Source organism: Thalassophryne amazonica, chromosome 8 (genome assembly GCF_902500255.1).
Source record: "Thalassophryne amazonica chromosome 8, fThaAma1.1, whole genome shotgun sequence".
Taxonomy (NCBI): domain Eukaryota; kingdom Metazoa; phylum Chordata; class Actinopteri; order Batrachoidiformes; family Batrachoididae; genus Thalassophryne; species Thalassophryne amazonica.
The window spans coordinates 55,858,036-55,877,252 of record NC_047110.1 but is presented as its reverse complement, the minus strand read 5'-3'; the positions used below and the strand labels follow the sequence as shown (position 1 = coordinate 55,877,252).

General features: G+C 41.6%; 1 protein-coding gene across 1 annotated transcript; it reads left to right on the top strand.

The window, feature by feature from the left end:
* The first annotated feature begins 746 nt into the window (after window positions 1–746).
* Window positions 747–15,154, top strand: hsp90b1 (heat shock protein 90, beta (grp94), member 1). The gene is made up of 18 exons (XM_034176293.1): window positions 747–795; window positions 1,236–1,338; window positions 2,460–2,601; window positions 2,714–2,830; window positions 2,907–3,238; window positions 3,363–3,474; window positions 3,588–3,713; window positions 3,970–4,086; window positions 4,179–4,316; window positions 4,406–4,483; window positions 4,556–4,621; window positions 10,127–10,396; window positions 10,796–11,041; window positions 12,658–12,794; window positions 12,897–12,975; window positions 13,127–13,282; window positions 14,741–14,830; window positions 14,910–15,154. The coding sequence occupies exons 1-18, from the start codon at window positions 747–749 to the stop codon at window positions 14,934–14,936; spliced, it is 2,385 nt and encodes a 794-aa protein (XP_034032184.1). The 3' UTR covers window positions 14,937–15,154.
* The last annotated feature ends 4,063 nt before the right edge of the window (window positions 15,155–19,217 follow it).

Sequence of the window (19,217 nt, the reverse complement as noted above, 5' to 3'; positions counted from 1 at the left end):
TGATTTTATTATAAACTAGTGCTGTCCACTTTAACTAAATCACATATGACGTGGTAATTTTACTTATTTATTTGGAATTTATTGGCTATTTATCAGATTGTCATTAAAATGTTTTTAAGGCACATTAAAACTGATTCCAAAAAGCACCATCGCAGTCTTTCTTTGAATAATAAAACTGTGTGTTTGCCATCACCTGTGCTGACTATTTAAGCTCCCTCGAAGTGAGATGATATGTAATCATTGGAACTACACAAACATTGAATATTATTGATTACTGATTGATTATTACGAATGGTGAAACAATGCTGTAACAGCAGAAGCACAATTCACCATGAAAACATGCTGTTTCTTAAATGTCACCACGCCCCAGGGAGTACTTTGACTGTGATATTACATCAAATCAAACTTACGTGCCCACACATATATACATATATACGCACACATAATTTTTTTCTTTTTTTAGGAAGTAGGATGCGGATTATTCATGTCTGGCCAATGGTGTCCAGCCACGATTTTCGGGTATGGATCTATGTTGAAGCGTCTGATTGGTTTGCGTGTTCGGTAGACTTTACCGTGATTGGCTGAAGGTTGTGCGTGGTGCACAGCCATTGGTCAGGTGTCGCCGGTTTAATAGAGTGGGCTCTTTTGGTAAGAGAGTTAGCTTGAAGTCGGCGCTTTGCGCGTTCGTTCCCCGGCGTTTGTCCTCAGGAGTGGAAGGCATATTGTCAGACAACTAGTCTGTCAAAATGAAACGGCTTTGGATGATGGGTCTTCTATTCGCGCTTTTAGCTTTTGGTGAGTTCCGCGAGAATTTGATGTTTTCTCGGGTTGTTTGAAGCAGCGCGTGTTTTGGCTAGTATTAGTTGCTAACGCTAGCGTCAACTTGGTTTTGTGCGTCTGTGTTCGCTGACGGGGATTTACTGTCTTTGTGTTTCTCGGGTGCGCTGTACTTTGTTAATGTTTAGCTGTATTAAGTAACGTGGAGTAGCGCCAGATAAGTCGTTCATAATTACTTTTCTAGGAGTTTCTGAGGGAGACGTCGTGGTGTTCTGTTCACCTGATTAGGCTTTCATCTACTTGAAAACGCCTGAAAATGCATGTCGTCTGTAACGTACACCCTTGGCTAATTTAGTGGTTTCGTGGCTGTTCTTAGTCATTTAATTTGCAGCTCACACTCGTAGCAATAGCAATTTTGTGTACTCTTTTTTTTCCTTCAATACAATGTCCCTGTACAGGTACTGTTAAGGCAGATGATGAAGTTGATGTGGATGGGACTGTGGAAGAGGATCTGGGTAAAAGCAGAGATGGCTCCAGAACAGATGATGAAGTTGTGCAGAGGTCAGTTTGAATGAGGGTTCCTAGACACTTTATCTCTGATCAATTTTGCCACTAATATGTAACTGTGGTATTATTAAATTGGTAAGGTAGTGTGCGTGGACAGGTAGTGCATGTATGGTTTACATTGTATAATGTAGATAGTAGGTGCATAAAGTTAGACCTTACTTGTGCACAATGTAAGAAAACAAAAGGCAGAACCAGAAAAACAATGAAGATGCCATGTGTACCACCTAAAGTTTCTGTATTTATGTGGACAAGACAATGGGTCTTTTTTTTTATGGCCTAGATTAATGTGATGCTGTCAGTCACATGAGCACAAATGGCCATTATGTGCTCAGATTTATTTTTGTTTGATACAACACGAATGGCCAGTGTTATATTGAGGGTGAAATGGCACAGGGGCCGATTGCTCAGCTTTCCTAATGAGATTATTTGGTGTTAATTAAACCCTTGATGTAAAATGTGGTTATCTGGGAAGGTAACTTGATAGCACAAGGTCTTACTGACCAAGTTTGTGTGCACACATGGTCATGGCCTGTTACCAAAGCTCAAGTTCTTTTTCATTTTTTGTCATTGAAAACAGCAGTTACTTTGTCCAGTCATACCTGTTTTTTGTTATGGGTGTTCTGATCACATGTTCAATGGGCCAAATCCTGTGCACCCACTCATTGGTAAAGCTAATAAAACAATAAATTGGGCTTTAAGTACTTCATTCTTTGGCAGCTAGAGCCCACTGAGCTTTAAAAGTGATGCTCAGCTGGATGGCTACCTGTCCATTTGAACAATACACAAACTACATAAATAGACCCTCATGGACAGCTGGGCATTTACTGCACACACAGCCTGGAAGTCCCACCCCTCATTGGCTAGCATGGTAGAGCCATTGAAAACAAACCGTTGAGAACAAATCCCATTGATTTGCGGTCGTGTTGGTAATGCAATGTGATGGAGCTCTGTGCCCAGCTATAAGTAGGTAATGATACAGAAATGTAAAGGGACAAAGCCTTCAATCTTTCTATAGAAATGTCTTGATGAGAATTTCTTGATTTTCTGTAAATAAGTACATTTTGTTGTTGTGGAACTTGAGCACTGATTTCTCCTGTGCGTTTCATCATCCTCAGAGAGGAAGAAGCCATCCAGCTGGATGGGTTGAATGCAGCACAGATCAAGGAACTCCGTGAGAAGTCAGAAAAACATGCCTTCCAGGCAGAGGTGAACCGCATGATGAAGTTGATTATTAATTCTCTCTACAAGAACAAAGAGGTGAGCAGAAGTAATGCACATCTGGGTGCATACTTGGCAGTTCTAGAAAGTAATTTCTGTGGATATCAATGCACTGTATGCCTTTCAAAAAGATACTCTTTTTGTTTTGAAGATATTCCTTAGGGAGCTGATTTCCAATGCATCAGATGCTCTGGATAAGATTCGCTTGTTATCGCTGACGGATGAAGATGCGCTGGCCTCCAATGAAGAGCTGACGATCAAAATAAAAGTGTGTGGTGGTTTTATTCTTCATAGTAATATTAATGATTCTGATTAGTAATTTAACTGTAATTTTCTCCCTACAGTCAGATAAGGAGAAGAATGTGCTCCACATCACTGACACTGGTATTGGAATGACCAAGGATGAGCTGGTGAGGAACCTGGGCACAATTGCTAAATCTGGTACCAGCGAGTTCCTCAACAAGATGACAGAGATGCAGTCTGAGGGTCAATCTACTTCAGAGCTGATTGGCCAGTTTGGTGTGGGTTTCTATTCTGCTTTCCTGGTAGCTGACAGGGTCATTGTGACATCAAAGCACAACAATGACACCCAGCACATCTGGGAGTCTGACTCCAATGAGTTCTCTGTCATTGAGGACCCCCGTGGGAACACACTAGGCAGAGGAACCACAATTACGTAAGATCAGTTTCATCTGAGCATTGCTGTTAGTATTAATTGCCTTGTTTTCTATAATTTTTATATATATATATATATATATATATATATATATATTTTTTTTTTTTTTTTTATAAACCTCTAGACTTGTCCTGAAAGAGGAGGCCTCAGATTTTCTTGAGTTGGAGACTATCAAGAACCTTGTCAGGAAGTATTCTCAGTTCATCAACTTTCCAATCTACGTCTGGGCAAGCAAGGTCTGCTCCACATGACTTTTTGGTTGACTTAATATGCTCATACTGCAGTTAGATTATGCAACTTGCTTGTCTTGACCTTAACTGGTGGGTATTACAATATTGACCCATGCTAGACTGAAACTGTTGAGGAGCCCATTGAGGAAGATGCTGAGACAACTGAGGAACCAGAGAAAGAAGCAGCTGAAGATGAGGCTGAGGTAGAGGAAGAAGATGACAAAGACAAGCCCAAAACAAAGAAGGTAGGTTGTCTATAGTGAGACTGACTGTAAAGCGAAATGTGGTTTAAAATGTAAGTCACTTGATCTAATTAATCTTTGTGTATTGCCTATATCTGTATTTCACTTTTGAGAGTAATGCATGCAAATTGAAATCTTTCGTTATGGCTTTATTTTAAATTGAGATTTTCGACATCCTTAACTGATTACATTCTTGTTCGTTTACTCCTTGCATGTTTAATTAAAATGGCATGGGCGGTCTTAAATTTAACATTTGTAGGTTGAGAAGACTGTATGGGACTGGGAACTGATGAATGATATCAAGCCCATCTGGCAGAGACCAGCAAAGGAGGTTGAGGAGGATGAGTATAAGGCTTTCTACAAAACTTTCTCCAAGGTTAGTACCTAACTATTACTGCTTAAATAACAGTGAAACCCACTTTATTTACAGGCTGAAATTCATATTTGCACTGTTGTGCCTGCAAACAGGACAATGATGACCCTTTGGCACACATACACTTCACTGCAGAGGGAGAGGTCACTTTCAAATCTATCCTCTTTGTGCCACAATCTGCTCCCCGTGGTCTGTTTGACGAGTATGGTTCAAAGAAAAATGACTACATAAAGGTGTGTGCCACACTTTGAATTCTAAGTCAGTATTTGTTGAGGGGTATTTAATGCACTCACTTTTCTGACTTAATCACTTCATGTTGCAGCTGTTTGTCAGGAGAGTGTTCATCACTGATGACTTCAATGACATGATGCCCAAGTACTTGAACTTCATTAAGGGAGTGGTGAGTTTTCCCAAATCAGCTATGCACTAATGTCTAAGCTTTGGTTCCCATCTAAATGATGTCTCTTTTTAGGTGGACTCTGATGACCTTCCTCTGAATGTATCCAGAGAGACACTGCAGCAACACAAACTGCTCAAGGTGAGTTTTGCGTCTATGATGGTGACATTGGAGAGAGATCTGCTGGTGTGTACATTGGAGGAAAAAAGGCAATATTTGTAACATTTCATCAAATCCTTGCAACAATGGAATTGAGGCTTGACTTTAATCATGAAGTTTATAATAAAATCTTTTTGCCCTGTCTAGCCAGTGGCATAACATCCAGTTAATTCTAGAAAATGAATAGCAGCTGTTCAGTTTGACTTTTCTGTAGCTAATGAGTGGGGGGGGGGGGCATCACCTGTATTGATAGTTTTGTAAAGAATGCTGTAGGAGTGCCCTCTGGTGGACAAACTAACAGTTTCCAACAGCCAAAGTGTTGTGGGGTTGGCCCGTCGTATACGACGGCAGAATACAGGTTTTAATGATGCAGATTTTTAATATTAGAAAGAAATTTACTTTTTTTGCTGGAAAGTACACTCCACTGACTTTCGATCCAGCGCTCCATGTTTGTAGTCCTCATAGAAGCTGTGTGATGACGTGTCCAATCGGAATTGGTACACCGTCACATGGTTTTCCAGTAACCAATCACAGGGCAGAGCAGTCTCAAATGGTGCACCAAAGAGTGTTAGAGGAAGCGATGTTACTCTTTGGCCCGTGAATGCTGCTTGAATAGCTCTCTGGCTGCTGGCTCCAATGCATAAAGCACTTCTTTCTTTGTCTTTTGGCTGTTCCCGTTAGGGGTCGCCACAGCAGATCAATCGTTTCCATCTCACCCTGTCCTCTGTATCTTCCTCTGTCACACCAACCACCTGCATGTCCTCTCTCAGCACATCCATGAACCTCCTCTTTGGTCTCCCTCTTCTCCTCCTGCCTGGTGGCTCCATCCTCAGCATCCTTCTCCCTATATACCCTGGGTCCCTCCTCTGCACATGTCCAAACCATCTCAATCTCGCCTCTCTGACTTTGTTTCCAAACCGTCCCACCTGAGCTGTCCCTCTGATATGTTCATTCCTAATCTTGTCCATTCTTGTCACTCCCAAAGAGAATCTCAACATCTTCAGCTCTGCCACCTCCAGCTCTGCCTCCTGTCTTTTTGTTAGTACCACTGTCTCTAAACCATACAACATAGCTGGTCTCACTACTGTTTTGTAAACTTTCACCTTCACTCTTGCTGATATTCTTCAGTCACAAATCACTCCTGCCACCTTTCTCCACCCTGCCTGCACTGTTTTCTTCACCTCTCTACCACACTCTCCATTACTTTGAACAGTTGACCCCAAATATTTAAACTCATCTACTTTCACCACTTCTACTCCTTGTAACTGCACTATTCCACTGGGCTCCTTCTCATTCACACACATGTACTCAAGTCTTGCTTCTACTGACTTTCATTCCCCTTCTCTCCAAAGCATATCTCCACTTCTCCAGACTAGACTCAACTTGCTCTCTACTCTCACTACAGATCAGTGTCATCTGCAAACATCATAGTCCATGGGGACTCCTGTTTGATCTCATCTGTCAACCTGTCCATCACCACTGCAAACAAGAAAGGACTCAGAGCTGATCCTTGGTGTAATCCCACCTCCACCTTGAATGAGTCTGTCATTCCGACTGCACATCTCACCGTTGTCACACTATTCTTGTACATGTCCTGCACTACCCTAACGTACTTCTCTGCCACTCCAGACTTCCTCATACAATGCCACAACTCTTCTCTTGGCACCCTATCATAAGCTTTTTTTTAAGTCCACAAACACACAATGTAACTTTCTGTCCTTCTCTGTACTTTTCCAACAGTATTCTCAGAGCAAACATTGCATCTGTAGTGCTCTTTCTCAGCATGAAACCATATTGCTGCTCACAGATCTTCACCTGCTTTCTAAGCCTAGCTTCTACTACTCTTTCCCATAACTTCATGCTGTGGCTGATCAGCTTTATGCCTCTGTAGTTACTGCAGCTCTGCACATCACCCTTGTTCTTGAAAATAGGAACCAGCACACTTCGTCTCCACTCCTCAGGCATCCTCTCACTTTCCAAGATTTTATTAAACAATCTGGTTAAACTCTACTGCCATCTCTCCTAGACATTTCCATGCCTCCATTGGAATGTCATCTGGACCAACTGCCTTTCCACTCTTCATCCTCTTCATAGCAGCCCTCACTTTGTCCTTGCTAATCTTTTACTTCCTGATTTACTCTCACCACATCATCCAGCCTTTTCTCTCGCTCATTTTCTTTATTCATCAACTCTTCAAAATATTCCCTCCACCTTCTCAGCACACACTCCTCACTTGTCAGTACATTACCATGTGCATGTTTTACCACCCTAACCTGCTGCACATCCTTTCCAGCTCTGTCCCTTTGTCTGGCCAATCGGTACAAGTCCTTTTCTCCTTCCTTACTATTCAACTTCTTGTACAGCTCGCAATATGCCTTTTCCTTTGCTTTTTGCCACTTCTCTTCTCGCCTTACGCTGCATCTCCTTGTACTCCTGTCTACTTTCTTCATCTCTCCGACTATCCCAAACCTTTTTCGCCAACCTCTTTCTCCTTATGCTTTCCTGGACCTCTTCATTCCACCACCAAGTCTCCTTGTCTTCCTTCCACTGTCCAGATGTCATACCCAGTACTGCCCTAGCTGTCTCCCTCACCACATCTGCAGTACTTTTCCAGTTGTCCAAAATTGCTTCCCCTCCAACTAGTGCTTCTCTCACCTGCTCGCTAAATTTCACACAACAGTCTTCCTCCTTCAGCTTCCACCATCTGATCCTTTGTTGAGCTCTCTCTCCTTCTTCTTTACCTCTAAAGTCATCCTTCAAACAACCATCCTATGCTGTCTAGTGACACTCTCTCCTGCTACCACCTTAGTCTGTGATTTCTTTTAGCTTGCATCTCCTATAAAGAATGTAGTCCACCTGTGTGCACCTTCCTCCACTCTTATGTTACCCTGTGCTCCTCCCTTTACTTAAAGTAGGTATTCACTACAGCCATTTCCATCCTTTTTGCAAACTCAACTACCATCTGTCCTTCCCCATTCCTATCCTTGATACCATATCTACCCATTACTTCCTCATCACCTCTGTTCCCTTCAACATGCCCATTGAAGTCTGCTCCTATCACCACTCTTTCATGCTTGGGCACGCTCTCCACCACCTCATCTAACACACTCCAGAAGTCTTCTTTCTCCATCTCACAACCTACCTGTGAGGCATATGCACTGATATTCATTATCACCCCTTCAATTTCCAACTTCACACATCACCCTGTCAGACACTCGCTTAACCTCCAACACACTTTTAACATACTCTTCCTTTTAAAATGACCCCAACACCATTTCTCTTCCTGTCCTCATCATGGTACAACTTGTACCCACCGCCGATGCTCCTGCTCTTACTTTCCTTCCACTTGGTCTCTTGCACACACAATATGTCTACCTTTCTCCTCTCCATCATATCAGCCAGCTCTCTCCCTTTACCAGTCATACTACCAACATTCAAAGTCCCCACTCATTTCCACCCTTCTAGTTTTCTTCTTCTCCCGCTGTTCGTGGCAACGTTTTCCTCCTCCTCTTCATTGTCTTCGCCCAGCAGTAGCCCAATTTCCACCGGCACCCTGTTGGGCAACAGCACCGGTGGCGGACGTTGTTAACCCGGGCCGTGACCGATCCGTTATGGGAATTCGATTGAGTCTGCATAGTTGGGTTGGCTTGTTTTACGCCGGATGCCCTTCCTGACGCAACCATCATTTATCCGGGCTTGGGACCGGCACTCGGCATGTACTGGCTGCACACCCCATGTGGCTGAGTTTCCAATGCGTAAAGCACCATTACGCATATGAATGGAAGTGATCGGTATAAGAGGGCCTCGTACAATCTCACGTGGTCGACCAAAGAGTGTTAGTAGGAGAGATGACTATTGTTGAATAAGCCTCTCACGCGTAAAGTGCCGTTTACACACATGAATGGAAGGAGGGGGAGCGGTGTCAGGAGAGCCTCAAAGTCTGAGGAGAGGTTGTTTACAGTGCAGGAACACATTCCAAGAAAAGTCAACACCATGGAAGTGAAAAAGTTTTGACGTGGGCCTTTGTGTAATAGCAGACAGAAATTGCTTTGAGATGTGGCATGAAAACCAACAAAACATAGACCATTTTGTGTATATATTGTTCAAAATGTACATTTGTGTTTTAAGAACCTTCCTTTTGTACAAGATCCCAAACTACTTTTATAAGTAGTTTGTTATAGTTTGCTGTTTTGAATTAAATGTACATGAAAATGTTCTGCCTTTTTCCCCCTTTCTTATTTCTGATTGTAACCCTTTATTACACTTATAAAACACCACTAGCGCATATATTCTGAAAGTACAGGTTGTCCTTTAAGAGACATACTAGATTGTGGGATTTTTAACAGCAATAATATATTTATGCCAGGCATGTGAACTGTCCAAAAAATCCCCCGGACCCAGGAGGGTTAAGGCCCTATCACACATGATTTAGCCAGCATATGCTGACCATATTTAAAAAAAAAAAAAAAAAAAAAAAGCTGGCATATGTTTTATGTAAGTTAGGAGCACACTGATATGCACCAAGCACCTTGAAAAATTGAGCATGTTGAAAATTTTTAATGCATGCCAGCGTATAACTCATACATCTCACATGTGCTATGTAAGGTATGCGATTGTTGACACACGTTTCTTGTAATTTACTCATAAGTCAAAATACATCTATTGATTGGCTGAAACCTGCAGTGTCTTTCCCATATTAAGTAAATATAAAGTCTCACCTGTCCGAACACGTATCCACAAAGCGTCCTGATTTTAGAAAACGTCTGAAAATACTTTAATTCCTTGTCATGGCTGGTGTCACAGTCTGATCTGTTCCTCCGTCTTGACTGATAGACGGAAGGAACCAATCAATGTGCCGGTTGCTGTCTGATTGTGACCGATACTTGAAGTTTAGTCACAGCGCTTCATTCATTCATGGCAGCGTTTACCACAGCCATCAGTCGACTCATCAGCATTCTGCTCACTATGAAAATGATCCACAAAGATAAAAGTAAAATGTTAAATTACTCTTTCTGACCTGCACCACACCATGAAGTACCAACTTGACCCACTCAGTAGAAACTGGCTGTCTGCATTTGCACGCTAAATCAAGGTGTGACAGGGCGTTTATTCAGTAAAATAAATGTTTTCATGTTGGCAAAAATGAATCAAATGTTATGTTTAAGGGCTCTTATTGGCCAACCAGTGTCAGTTAAGCTCAATTAAAAATGCAAATGTTGACCACACTGCATTTCATTGCTTTTTTTTTTTTTTAAATGACAACTTGATTCCTGGTGTTAAAGCAGCAACACACATGCTGTGTCCAGTCTTAATGGATCCACCAACCATTTAGCCTCACAGGCAGAAATTTCTTCATAAATGCAAATGAACTTTTTCATCTTGTCAGCTGATGGGTATTGCACATCTGGTTTCTGTTATCAAATGTTACATTTTTACAAATAACAATTGAGTATCTCAAATGACAACTGACTTATCTGTTGTCTCCAGGTTATTCGTAAGAAGCTGGTGCGAAAGACCTTAGATATGATCAAAAAGATTGCTGAGGAACAGTACAACGATAAGTTTTGGAAGGAGTTTGGAACCAACATTAAACTGGGTGTGATTGAGGACCACTCCAACAGAACCCGTCTGGCAAAGCTATTGCGCTTCCAGACTTCAAACAGTGAGTCAGCCTTGTGCAGTTTGGAACAGTATGGGGAACGAATGAAGGAGAAGCAGGACAAGATCTACTTCATGGCTGCTACCAGCAGGAAAGAGGTACATACCGTGCATTTAAGACCTTACTTGTGTGAAGCAACATTCTGATTTGGTGTCATAAAAGTAAAATAAATTGAATTGCAGTCTCTTCAAAGTATGATGTGGGTGGGTTTCTTTTTGTTTTGGGCATTCTGCAACATGTACTCTGGTGCAACTTGTATGCAGAAATCACATTTTAATTATGACTATATGGGACTTTCCTAGGAATTAAAGCACTTGATAAAACAAACAGAATAAATATTAATTAAAAAAAATCAATGATGCAGGGGAGCTTTGTTCCCCCTCCCCAAACAAAAAAATGAAAGCAAAGCTAGTGTCAGAAAATCATGTACTACATATGTGTCTTTAATGAGCCTGATTTAAAAGCTCACAGGAATGATCTTGTCGTTGTTCCCCTAGGCTGAGTCCTCTCCTTTTGTGGAGAGGCTTCTGAAGAAGGGTTATGAGGTCATCTACCTGACAGAGCCTGTGGATGAGTACTGCATCCAGGCACTACCAGAGTTTGATGGGAAACGGTTCCAGAATGTGGCGAAGGAAGGTATCAAATTTGATGAGACTGATAAGTTAAAGGAGCAGAGAGAGGCGCTTGAGAAGGAATATGAGCCTCTTACCACTTGGCTGAAGGACAAGGCCCTGAAGGACAAGGTACACCACAAAGTTTTTAAAATTGACTTTTTTTTTAATTAGGGGTGGGCAAACATAAAAAAAATCTTAATCGCGTTAACTCAGTGACTTTCTGTGATTAATCACATGGTATATGTGAAACCCAAAAATGAATTCAAAAAGCCGCTTAAAAGCACAGTTTTATTTGAAAATGTAAATGAACATTGCATAAATTTGAAAATGTAAATTTCAACTGAAACACACTAATGAAATCAAATATAAAACCACTGGCAGGTCATTTGTTATCCTATTTCATATCAAAATAATCATGTCCATGACTAAATGTACTAAAACAAATGTCACAACTGTACACATTGTACAATTGTGATGTATTTGTTTTAGTATATTTAGATTTTATTTGGCACTTTATAAGCCAATTAAATTGAAATTGAACATTTTGAGTCTTAAAGTAAACATGAATTTGGTCACTGGATCCTTAAACTTTGTACATAATGAACTCTACATGGTGAATCCTTGATCTCTGGACATAAATAGGAATAAACAAAATCTGTAGTTTTTGTCAAAAGCATTTCCTTTCAGACATTGGCATGAATGTTTCCATATATCTGAGCTTACAGCTGCTGTGCTTCACTTCAGGATGTAATTTGAAAAGAAAATGCAGCACGTTTCATTTTGGGAGGAAAAAAGTTTGTCGATTGTAGTTTCTTGTCTGTATTACATTTGGAAAGGTGTCATTTTATTTAAAGCGGCGATTCGTTTTGAAGTTATTAATTCCGACCGGACTTTGTCTCAGCCGCGCAGCGTTTCGAGCTGTGTGAACGGAACGGAGGACCATTCTCGTTTCTTGACAGCAACAAGACAAGAGTCCCAGTTAGTGACTTTAATCCACACAAAAGTGACTGACGATATTTTAATGGCTTTGCGAGGGGTTAAGAAGCGGCTTGCCGTTTCTGAAGAGCAGTGAATCAAAGAACCAATGAGCTACTGGATCGAAGCATTGCTTCAATGGTTCGTGGTTTCAAAGTGGAGCCGCGCTGCAGAAATAGTTTATTACAGACCAAACCCTGAATATCCGACTTCATTTGTACATCCATATGACTCTGAAACTCAGAAAAATCCGTATCATTTACGGACTATAGGTTGACATGAAAACCATCGAAAAGCTGTGTTCACCGCGGGGACACGTTCGGCTATTCGAGATTATTCAAGGTTTTGTTTTTTTTTTTACTGATGACGATGCGTAAAAAATTTGACCGATGCAGCTGGATCCGGGCCTGATCCTGTACCGAAAATGTCCATTCAAAAGTTCGGTGTCTTTCTGCATTTTTTTGTTGTGCATTGCATAGCCTGTACTTTTCTCGATCCTCGTGTCGTTTTCTGTGTGAACTCAGCTATCAGCAGGAAGCAGCAGCATAAGCTCGCCCCCGACTGACGCTTTCAAAATAAAAGGCAACGCGCAACAGTCATAAAAGGCTAAAAAAAAAAAAAACCCGCAGCGTTAAGGGGAGGAACAAAATTGTCGGTGATAATGACCTCAATAATTAACGCAACGTTAGCGTTGCCCAGCCCTATTTTTAATTAATCAATGCATTACTTGAAGTCACTGGCATTCCTTCATGTGACACTGTTTTGTACAGATTGAGAAGGCTGTCCTCTCTCAGCGGCTCACAAAGTCACCCTGTGCTTTGGTTGCCAGTCAGTATGGCTGGTCAGGAAACATGGAGAGAATCATGAAGGCACAGGCTTACCAGACAGGAAAAGACATTTCCACAAAGTGAGGAGCTGTCTTTTTAGCTCTGTTGGAAGGGGTAACATGTAAATACAGCACAACTTTTCCTCACTGTGCACTGACTTCATAAATGGCGTTTTCTTGCAGTTACTATGCCAGCCAGAAGAAAACACTGGAAGTCAATCCCAAACACCCTCTGATCAAGCAGATGCTTAAACGAGTCAATGTAAGTCAGTGTCACCCCATCAAATAACTTATGGAATGAATATGTTAATGTTGCTAATTAACACAAACACTTTGCAACACCTTTAAATTCATATTGTTAACCAGTCTGACTCAACCAAATCAGATTAAGTTTCTTGTCCGTTGTCCTTCAGGATGATGCTGAGGACCAAACTGCATCGGATCTGGCTGTGGTTCTGTTTGAAACTGCAACACTGCGTTCAGGTTACCAGCTATCTGACACAAAGGCATACGGAGACAGAATAGAGCGCATGCTACGCCTCAGTATGAACATACCTCTGGACGAACAGGTGAGTTTGTACAATCTGTGTTAAAATCTTCAACACGAGGAAACCAAAAGTCGTTCATAGTGGCAATGAGGGAATTGTATACTGGACAATTGGTAGACCAGTTCTTAATTTTGGAAGGCACAAAATGTTGCATCTAACGTCTAGGAAAAAGGCAGAAGCTATATGGATGCTACTCTTCCACAAATTATGTCTTTGCTTTTATAATCACCCTCCCCGTTTGTAAGCATTACTCCTGTTCAACTGGTTGGCTTTTAATGAAACCTGACACAATGGTAGCCCACCATACAACAGTAAACTTGTAGAGTCAAATGGATCTTCTGGGACTCTATTTATCCAAATAGCTAAACGTTTTGCAGAGTGATATTAACTGAGTAGAACAAATTGACTAACATTTCGGCAGAACTGATGAACGTAATTTAACTCTTTGGTATGGGACCAGTGTAGTCCAGCAGTGTCTTACTCAGCAAAATTTACTGTATTAAATGTTCATTGAAAGGGGCATTGCACTAAAACATCACAAAACATGCTACAGTCAATATGTATTGCAGCAAAGTAGGCATATCATTTTCAGCTTGCACACAGATCTCGTTTGTGTAAGATTCTATGTCAATGGTTTTCCCAATTGGATTCTTAATGTAATACTTGTGGTGTTCTCGAACATGAAAGAGGTGTTATATGACAGAGTGGGGTCTCAAAAGCGCGTTTAGTGGCTACCCCCAGGAAATTAAGAGAAGGATGTTGTCCTGTCATGAGGTATCCCCCCCGCAAAAAACAAGTGACCATATTCTCCCTAGGTTGCATTGCTTTGTCAACACCCCCCACAAGTCAGCAAAACTTGTGCCATTGTTTTGATGTCCATGTTCATGCGTTTAGAAGAAACCGGCACAACTTGAACAGATCTGCAAGAGTCTGACCATGAAGGCTTTTAGAGGATGTGATCTCCACAGGATGGCTGTGGTGTGGCCATGGCACTTTAAAGCAGTTTAGAATTGCTAGCTGTTAGCTATGTCTGTGCTAACTGGCTGGAGAAATGAATGACAAGTGACGAAGGCACTCGGATACTTAATGGCTTTTATAGACTTGGTCAATTATAACTTGAAAAGGGTCACATTGCTTTTTCTGAGGTTTTACCACAACCTCTCCCTCCCTTGGGAACATTCTGTTAACATGGCACACTAGGCAGTCACTGAGCCAATAAACTCCGCTGCTCTAGCATGTCATTAGACATCCCGTGTCGTGTGTGGTTTTTTTTTCCCAAGAACACTTGCTCTGCAGCAGGTGACTGAATCACCATCGCAGAGTGTGTAATCTGCACAAGCATGTCACTGGTTGCTTGCTACGCAGTCTTGCATCATGGCATTGCAGAAAAGTACTCTGACGAATTTCGAGTATAGGTTTTAAGAGGTCAAAGCGTTTCTAGACAACACTGTAGTGATGACTGAACATTATTTTCTGCAGATTGAAGAAGAGCCTGAGGAGCCAGAAGAGCCTGTGGAAGAAGACTCTGAAGATAAAGAAGAAACTGTAGACGAGGAAAATGATGAAACAGTGAGTACTTGAAGCTTTTGCTTTACAACGTTCACTCGAAACACTTCAAAAACTTTAAATTACATTTATTCCCTTACAGGCACAAACAGAAAAAGACGAACTGTGACGCACTGAAGAGAAGAGCATGAACCATTGGAGCAGGGAGCTGGACTTGAGTGTTTAAGCGACACTTGATTGGTTTCTTTTGGGTGGGGTTGAGGTTTGGGTTTTTTTATGGCCACTGTTTTTGTTTTACATTCCTCGTAACTGTAAATTTGTTAATATTTAACTGACCTGCTTATGGAAAGATGCGATCCCATCTGATCGAATAAATGTTTCCTGAAACTGATGTCCTGTTTGGTGTCAAGTGTTAAAATGAGACTGCTTATGGTGACTGAGGTTGTAACTTCCTGTCTGTGCATTAAATGTCAATCTGTTGACTTTAGTCTACATTCAGTCTGTGCCTTTGACTAGCTGTACTTAGAATTTTTAACAGCTTGGTCTTTAGCGTCCTCACAACGGGTCTACAGCATCCTGTTAAAACCAGCATTTGTGACATCTCGCTGATGGCAAACGGCGGCAGCAGCAGTTGGCTCTTAAATTTTCAAAAGTCCACTTGGTGTACCCTAAATAAGCTAGGGAGGTAGAAGTTACATGAGATAGCATTACTAACTTGCCATTGAATCAAAAAAATGCTTCAGTTAATGTCTATGAAAGCCCGAGCTATACAGTAGTGTTCAGAATAATAGTAGTACTATGTGACTAAAAAGATTAATCCAGGTTTTGAGTTTCTTATTGTTACATGGGGAACAAGGTACCAGTAGATTCTCACAAGACCAAGCGTTCATGATATGCACACTTAAGGCTATGAAATTGGACTATTGCTAAAAAAAAAAATAGAAAAGGGGGTGTTCACAATAATGGCATTTGATGTTGACGCTACAAACTCAACTATTATGTTCACACTGCTTCTCTAGCAATCCCGTGAAATACTAAACTAGTATTTAGTTGTATAACCAGTTTTTCATGATTTCTTCATCTGAGGCATTAATTTTGTTCTAGAACCAGGATTTTGCTTGTTTACTAGTGTGCTTGGGGTCATTGTCTTGTTGAAATACCCATTTCAAGGGCATGTCCTCTTCAGCATAAGGCAACATGACCTCTTCAAGTATTTTGACATAGCCAAACTGATCCATGATACCTGGTATGCGATATACGAGGTCTCTTAGATAATAAACCGACCCTTTATTTATTTTTTTAACTATATGGATTAGAATGACATGCGATTACACCAATCATGCTTGAACCCTCGTGCGCATGCGTGAGTTTTTTCACGCGTGTCGGTGTCGGTGACGTCATTTCCCCGCGGGCAGGCCTTGAGTGAGATGTGGTCCCGCCCTCTCGGCTGAATTCCTTTGTTTCACACGCTGCTCGAGACGGCGCGCGTTGCTTTATCAAAATTTTTTCTGGACCTGTGAGGAATATCCGAGTGGACACTATTCGAGAAATTAAGCTGGTTTTCTGTGAAAAGTTTAACGGCTGATGAGAGATTATGGGGTGTTTCTGTCGGTGTAAGGACTTCCCACGGAGCGGGACGTCCTGCAGCGCTTCCAGGCGCTGTCGTCGGCCTGTTTCGAGCTGAAAACATCCTAATTTAAGGCTTAATTCACCCAGGACATCGTGAGAGAATAGAGAAGATTCAGAAGAGGCTGGCATGAGGAATTTATGCGGACATTCCACTGTTTAAGGACATTATTTTAATGAAACACGTACGCGCAAATTCGCCGAGTCGTTTCCGTGACGACTCGGCAAATCTGTGTGCGCCGCGACAGGAAAAACACCTCCGTGTTGAAAACCATTTGTAGAATTCAGGCGGCTTTTAATGGCTTTCAACAAGTGAGTAACTGAGAAATTGTTTAACAGCTTGGGTATGTTCCAACTTGCCCGTTAAGGTTTCCAACACGGAGGTGTTTTTCCTGCCGCGACCCCCCGCGGTCGGGTCCGGCCCGACATGCGACTCTGCCCGCACGTTCTTTCATTACAAAATGACCGTTAACAATGGAATGTCCGAATAAACTCCTCATGCCGACTTCTTCTGAAAGTTCTCTGTTCTCTGACGACTTACTGCGTCAACAGAGCGTGAAATGTGGAAGTTTTCAACTTGAAACGGCGAGACGCTGCCGCCTCGAAGCGCAGATCTCCGTCAGGCGCCGTGGACCGTCCTTACGGCGACACTACCAGACCAAAATCTCTCATAAGCCGTTAAAATTTTTACCGAAAACCAGCTGAATTTATTGAATGGTGTCCACTCAGTTGTGCCTTAGTTTTGAAAAATTTTTTATCAAACAAAGCAACAGTCTCTGAGCCATTCCTAAACAATGAAAAAAATCGACGAGCGGGTGGACGACTCCTCACTCAAAGACTGCCCACAGGCGAATGACGTAACCGACAGGCGTGAAAAAACTCTTGCATGCCCACGAGGGTTCAAGCATGTCTGATGTAATCACACGTGATTCAAATCCATATGGTTTTTGAAAAAATAAGGTCGGATACTTTTCTAATAGACCTCGTATAGGCCCAACACCATAGTAGGAGGAACATGCCCATATGATGCTTGCACCACCATGCTTCGCTGTGAACTGTGGCTTCAATTCAGAGTTTGGGGGTCGTCTCACAAACTGCGGCCCTTGGACCCAAAAAGAACAATTTTACTCATAGTCCATAAAATATTCTTCCTTTTCTCTTTAGGCCAGTTGATGTGTTCTTTAGCAAATTGTAACCTCTTCTGCACATCTATTATTTAACAGAGGGACTTTGCGGGGGATTCTTGCAAATAAATTAGCTTCACACAGGCGTCTTCTGTCACAGCACTTACAGGTAACTCCAGACTGTCTTTGATCATCCTGGAGCTGTTCAGTGGGTGAGCCTTTGCCATTCTGGTTATTCTTCTATCCATTTTGATGGTGTTTTCTTCCACGCAGTTTTTTTTTTGGGGGGGGGGGGGGGTCCGTTTTAAAGCATTGGAGATCATTGTAGATGAACAGCCTATAATTTTTTGCACCTGTATGTTTTCCCCTCTCCAATAAACTTTTTAATCAATCTATGCTGTTCTTCGGAACAATGTCTTGAATGTCCCATTTTCCTCAGGCTTTCAAAGAGAAAAGCATGTTCAACAGGTGCTGGCTTCATCCTTAAATAGGGGACACCTGATTCACACCCGTTTGTTCCACAAAATTGACAAATTCAGCCATTTTCTACTTTTTTTTTATTAATAGCCTAATTTCATAGCCTTAAGAGTGTGCATATCATGAATGCTTGGTCTTGTTGGATTTGTCAGAATCTACTGAATCTACTGGTACCTTTTTTCCCATGTAACAAATATACTCAAAACCTGGATTAATCTAATATTAGTCTGAACACTACTGTATAATGATGCCAAAGCACTAAAAATGAGTTCATATTAACTTTCATAACGTATATTGGCAGAGGTGTTGGCCAAGCAGTTCAGTGCACTTAACAGTGCAGAAGGGTCCTAATCAAGACCATCTGTGCCCACTATCCGTGTAATGTGGAGTTGTCAGGAAGAGCAAAACCTGTCAGTCATGCAGAGCCACCTTTGGTTTGCTGTGGTGGCCCAGAGTGAAACACGGGAGAAGCAGAAGGAACTCAAAGTTCACTTGAAATGTTTCTGTGAAGGCTCTCAGTTGTCCAGACGTTTCATTCTTCTCTACAAGAGTCAAGAGAGGAAGTCAGACTATCAGAGAAAGAATTTTAGCTGAGGAAGTTTCTGAGATTAGAAGCGAAACGTCCTTGCATTAAGTAAGTCAGTCCAGTCGAAGATTCAAGCTTCTCTACTATTCACTTGAAATGGCAGCTTGAACCCGTTTGTGGGGAAATGCATGAGAACAAGTGAAACAACCTCTTGCCACAATGCATAAATTTACTGGATCTGTTAAGCTTCTGCAGACCTGTAGATTTGAAGTCATGTTTTACTAGGAGGAGGCAGCAGTTTACCTCTTTTGCCACTTGGTTGTATTTTATGCCTATTCAAACTGTCAAGCTGGGCACAAAAGGAATTGTCGCCATTTTAATGTAATACTGTTGCAAAATTGATCCTTAAGTTTATGTAGGCCTACACTAAGGTCCTCAGATATAAACTGCCTTACTCTTCTTTCTGCTTTTATAGCAGGGCAGATAATCATGACATACAAGTGTAAGTAAAGATTTTCTGCTGATGTATATAACTGATTCCTTTTTGAGTGGACTAGCTCATCTCAGTCTTGACAATACAGTGCTAAGGATTTCGCTGACTTACTGTGCACTACAAGTTGTTGGACACTCACTGGACTGAGAATTGCATAATTAACTAGAAGCACTCAGAGTGCAAACCTCCGCCAAGGCCATAGGG

Excerpts from the sequence above, each read along its gene's own strand:
- hsp90b1 (XM_034176293.1), top strand. The coding sequence starts at position 747 with ATGAAACGGCTTTGGATGATGGGTCTTCTATTCGCGCTTTTAGCTTTT. Across the intron at positions 1,339-2,459 it reads GATGATGAAGTTGTGCAGAG|AGAGGAAGAAGCCATCCAGC; the intron begins GTCAGTTTGAAT and ends CATCATCCTCAG. Across the intron at positions 12,976-13,126 it reads AGATGCTTAAACGAGTCAAT|GATGATGCTGAGGACCAAAC; the intron begins GTAAGTCAGTGT and ends GTTGTCCTTCAG.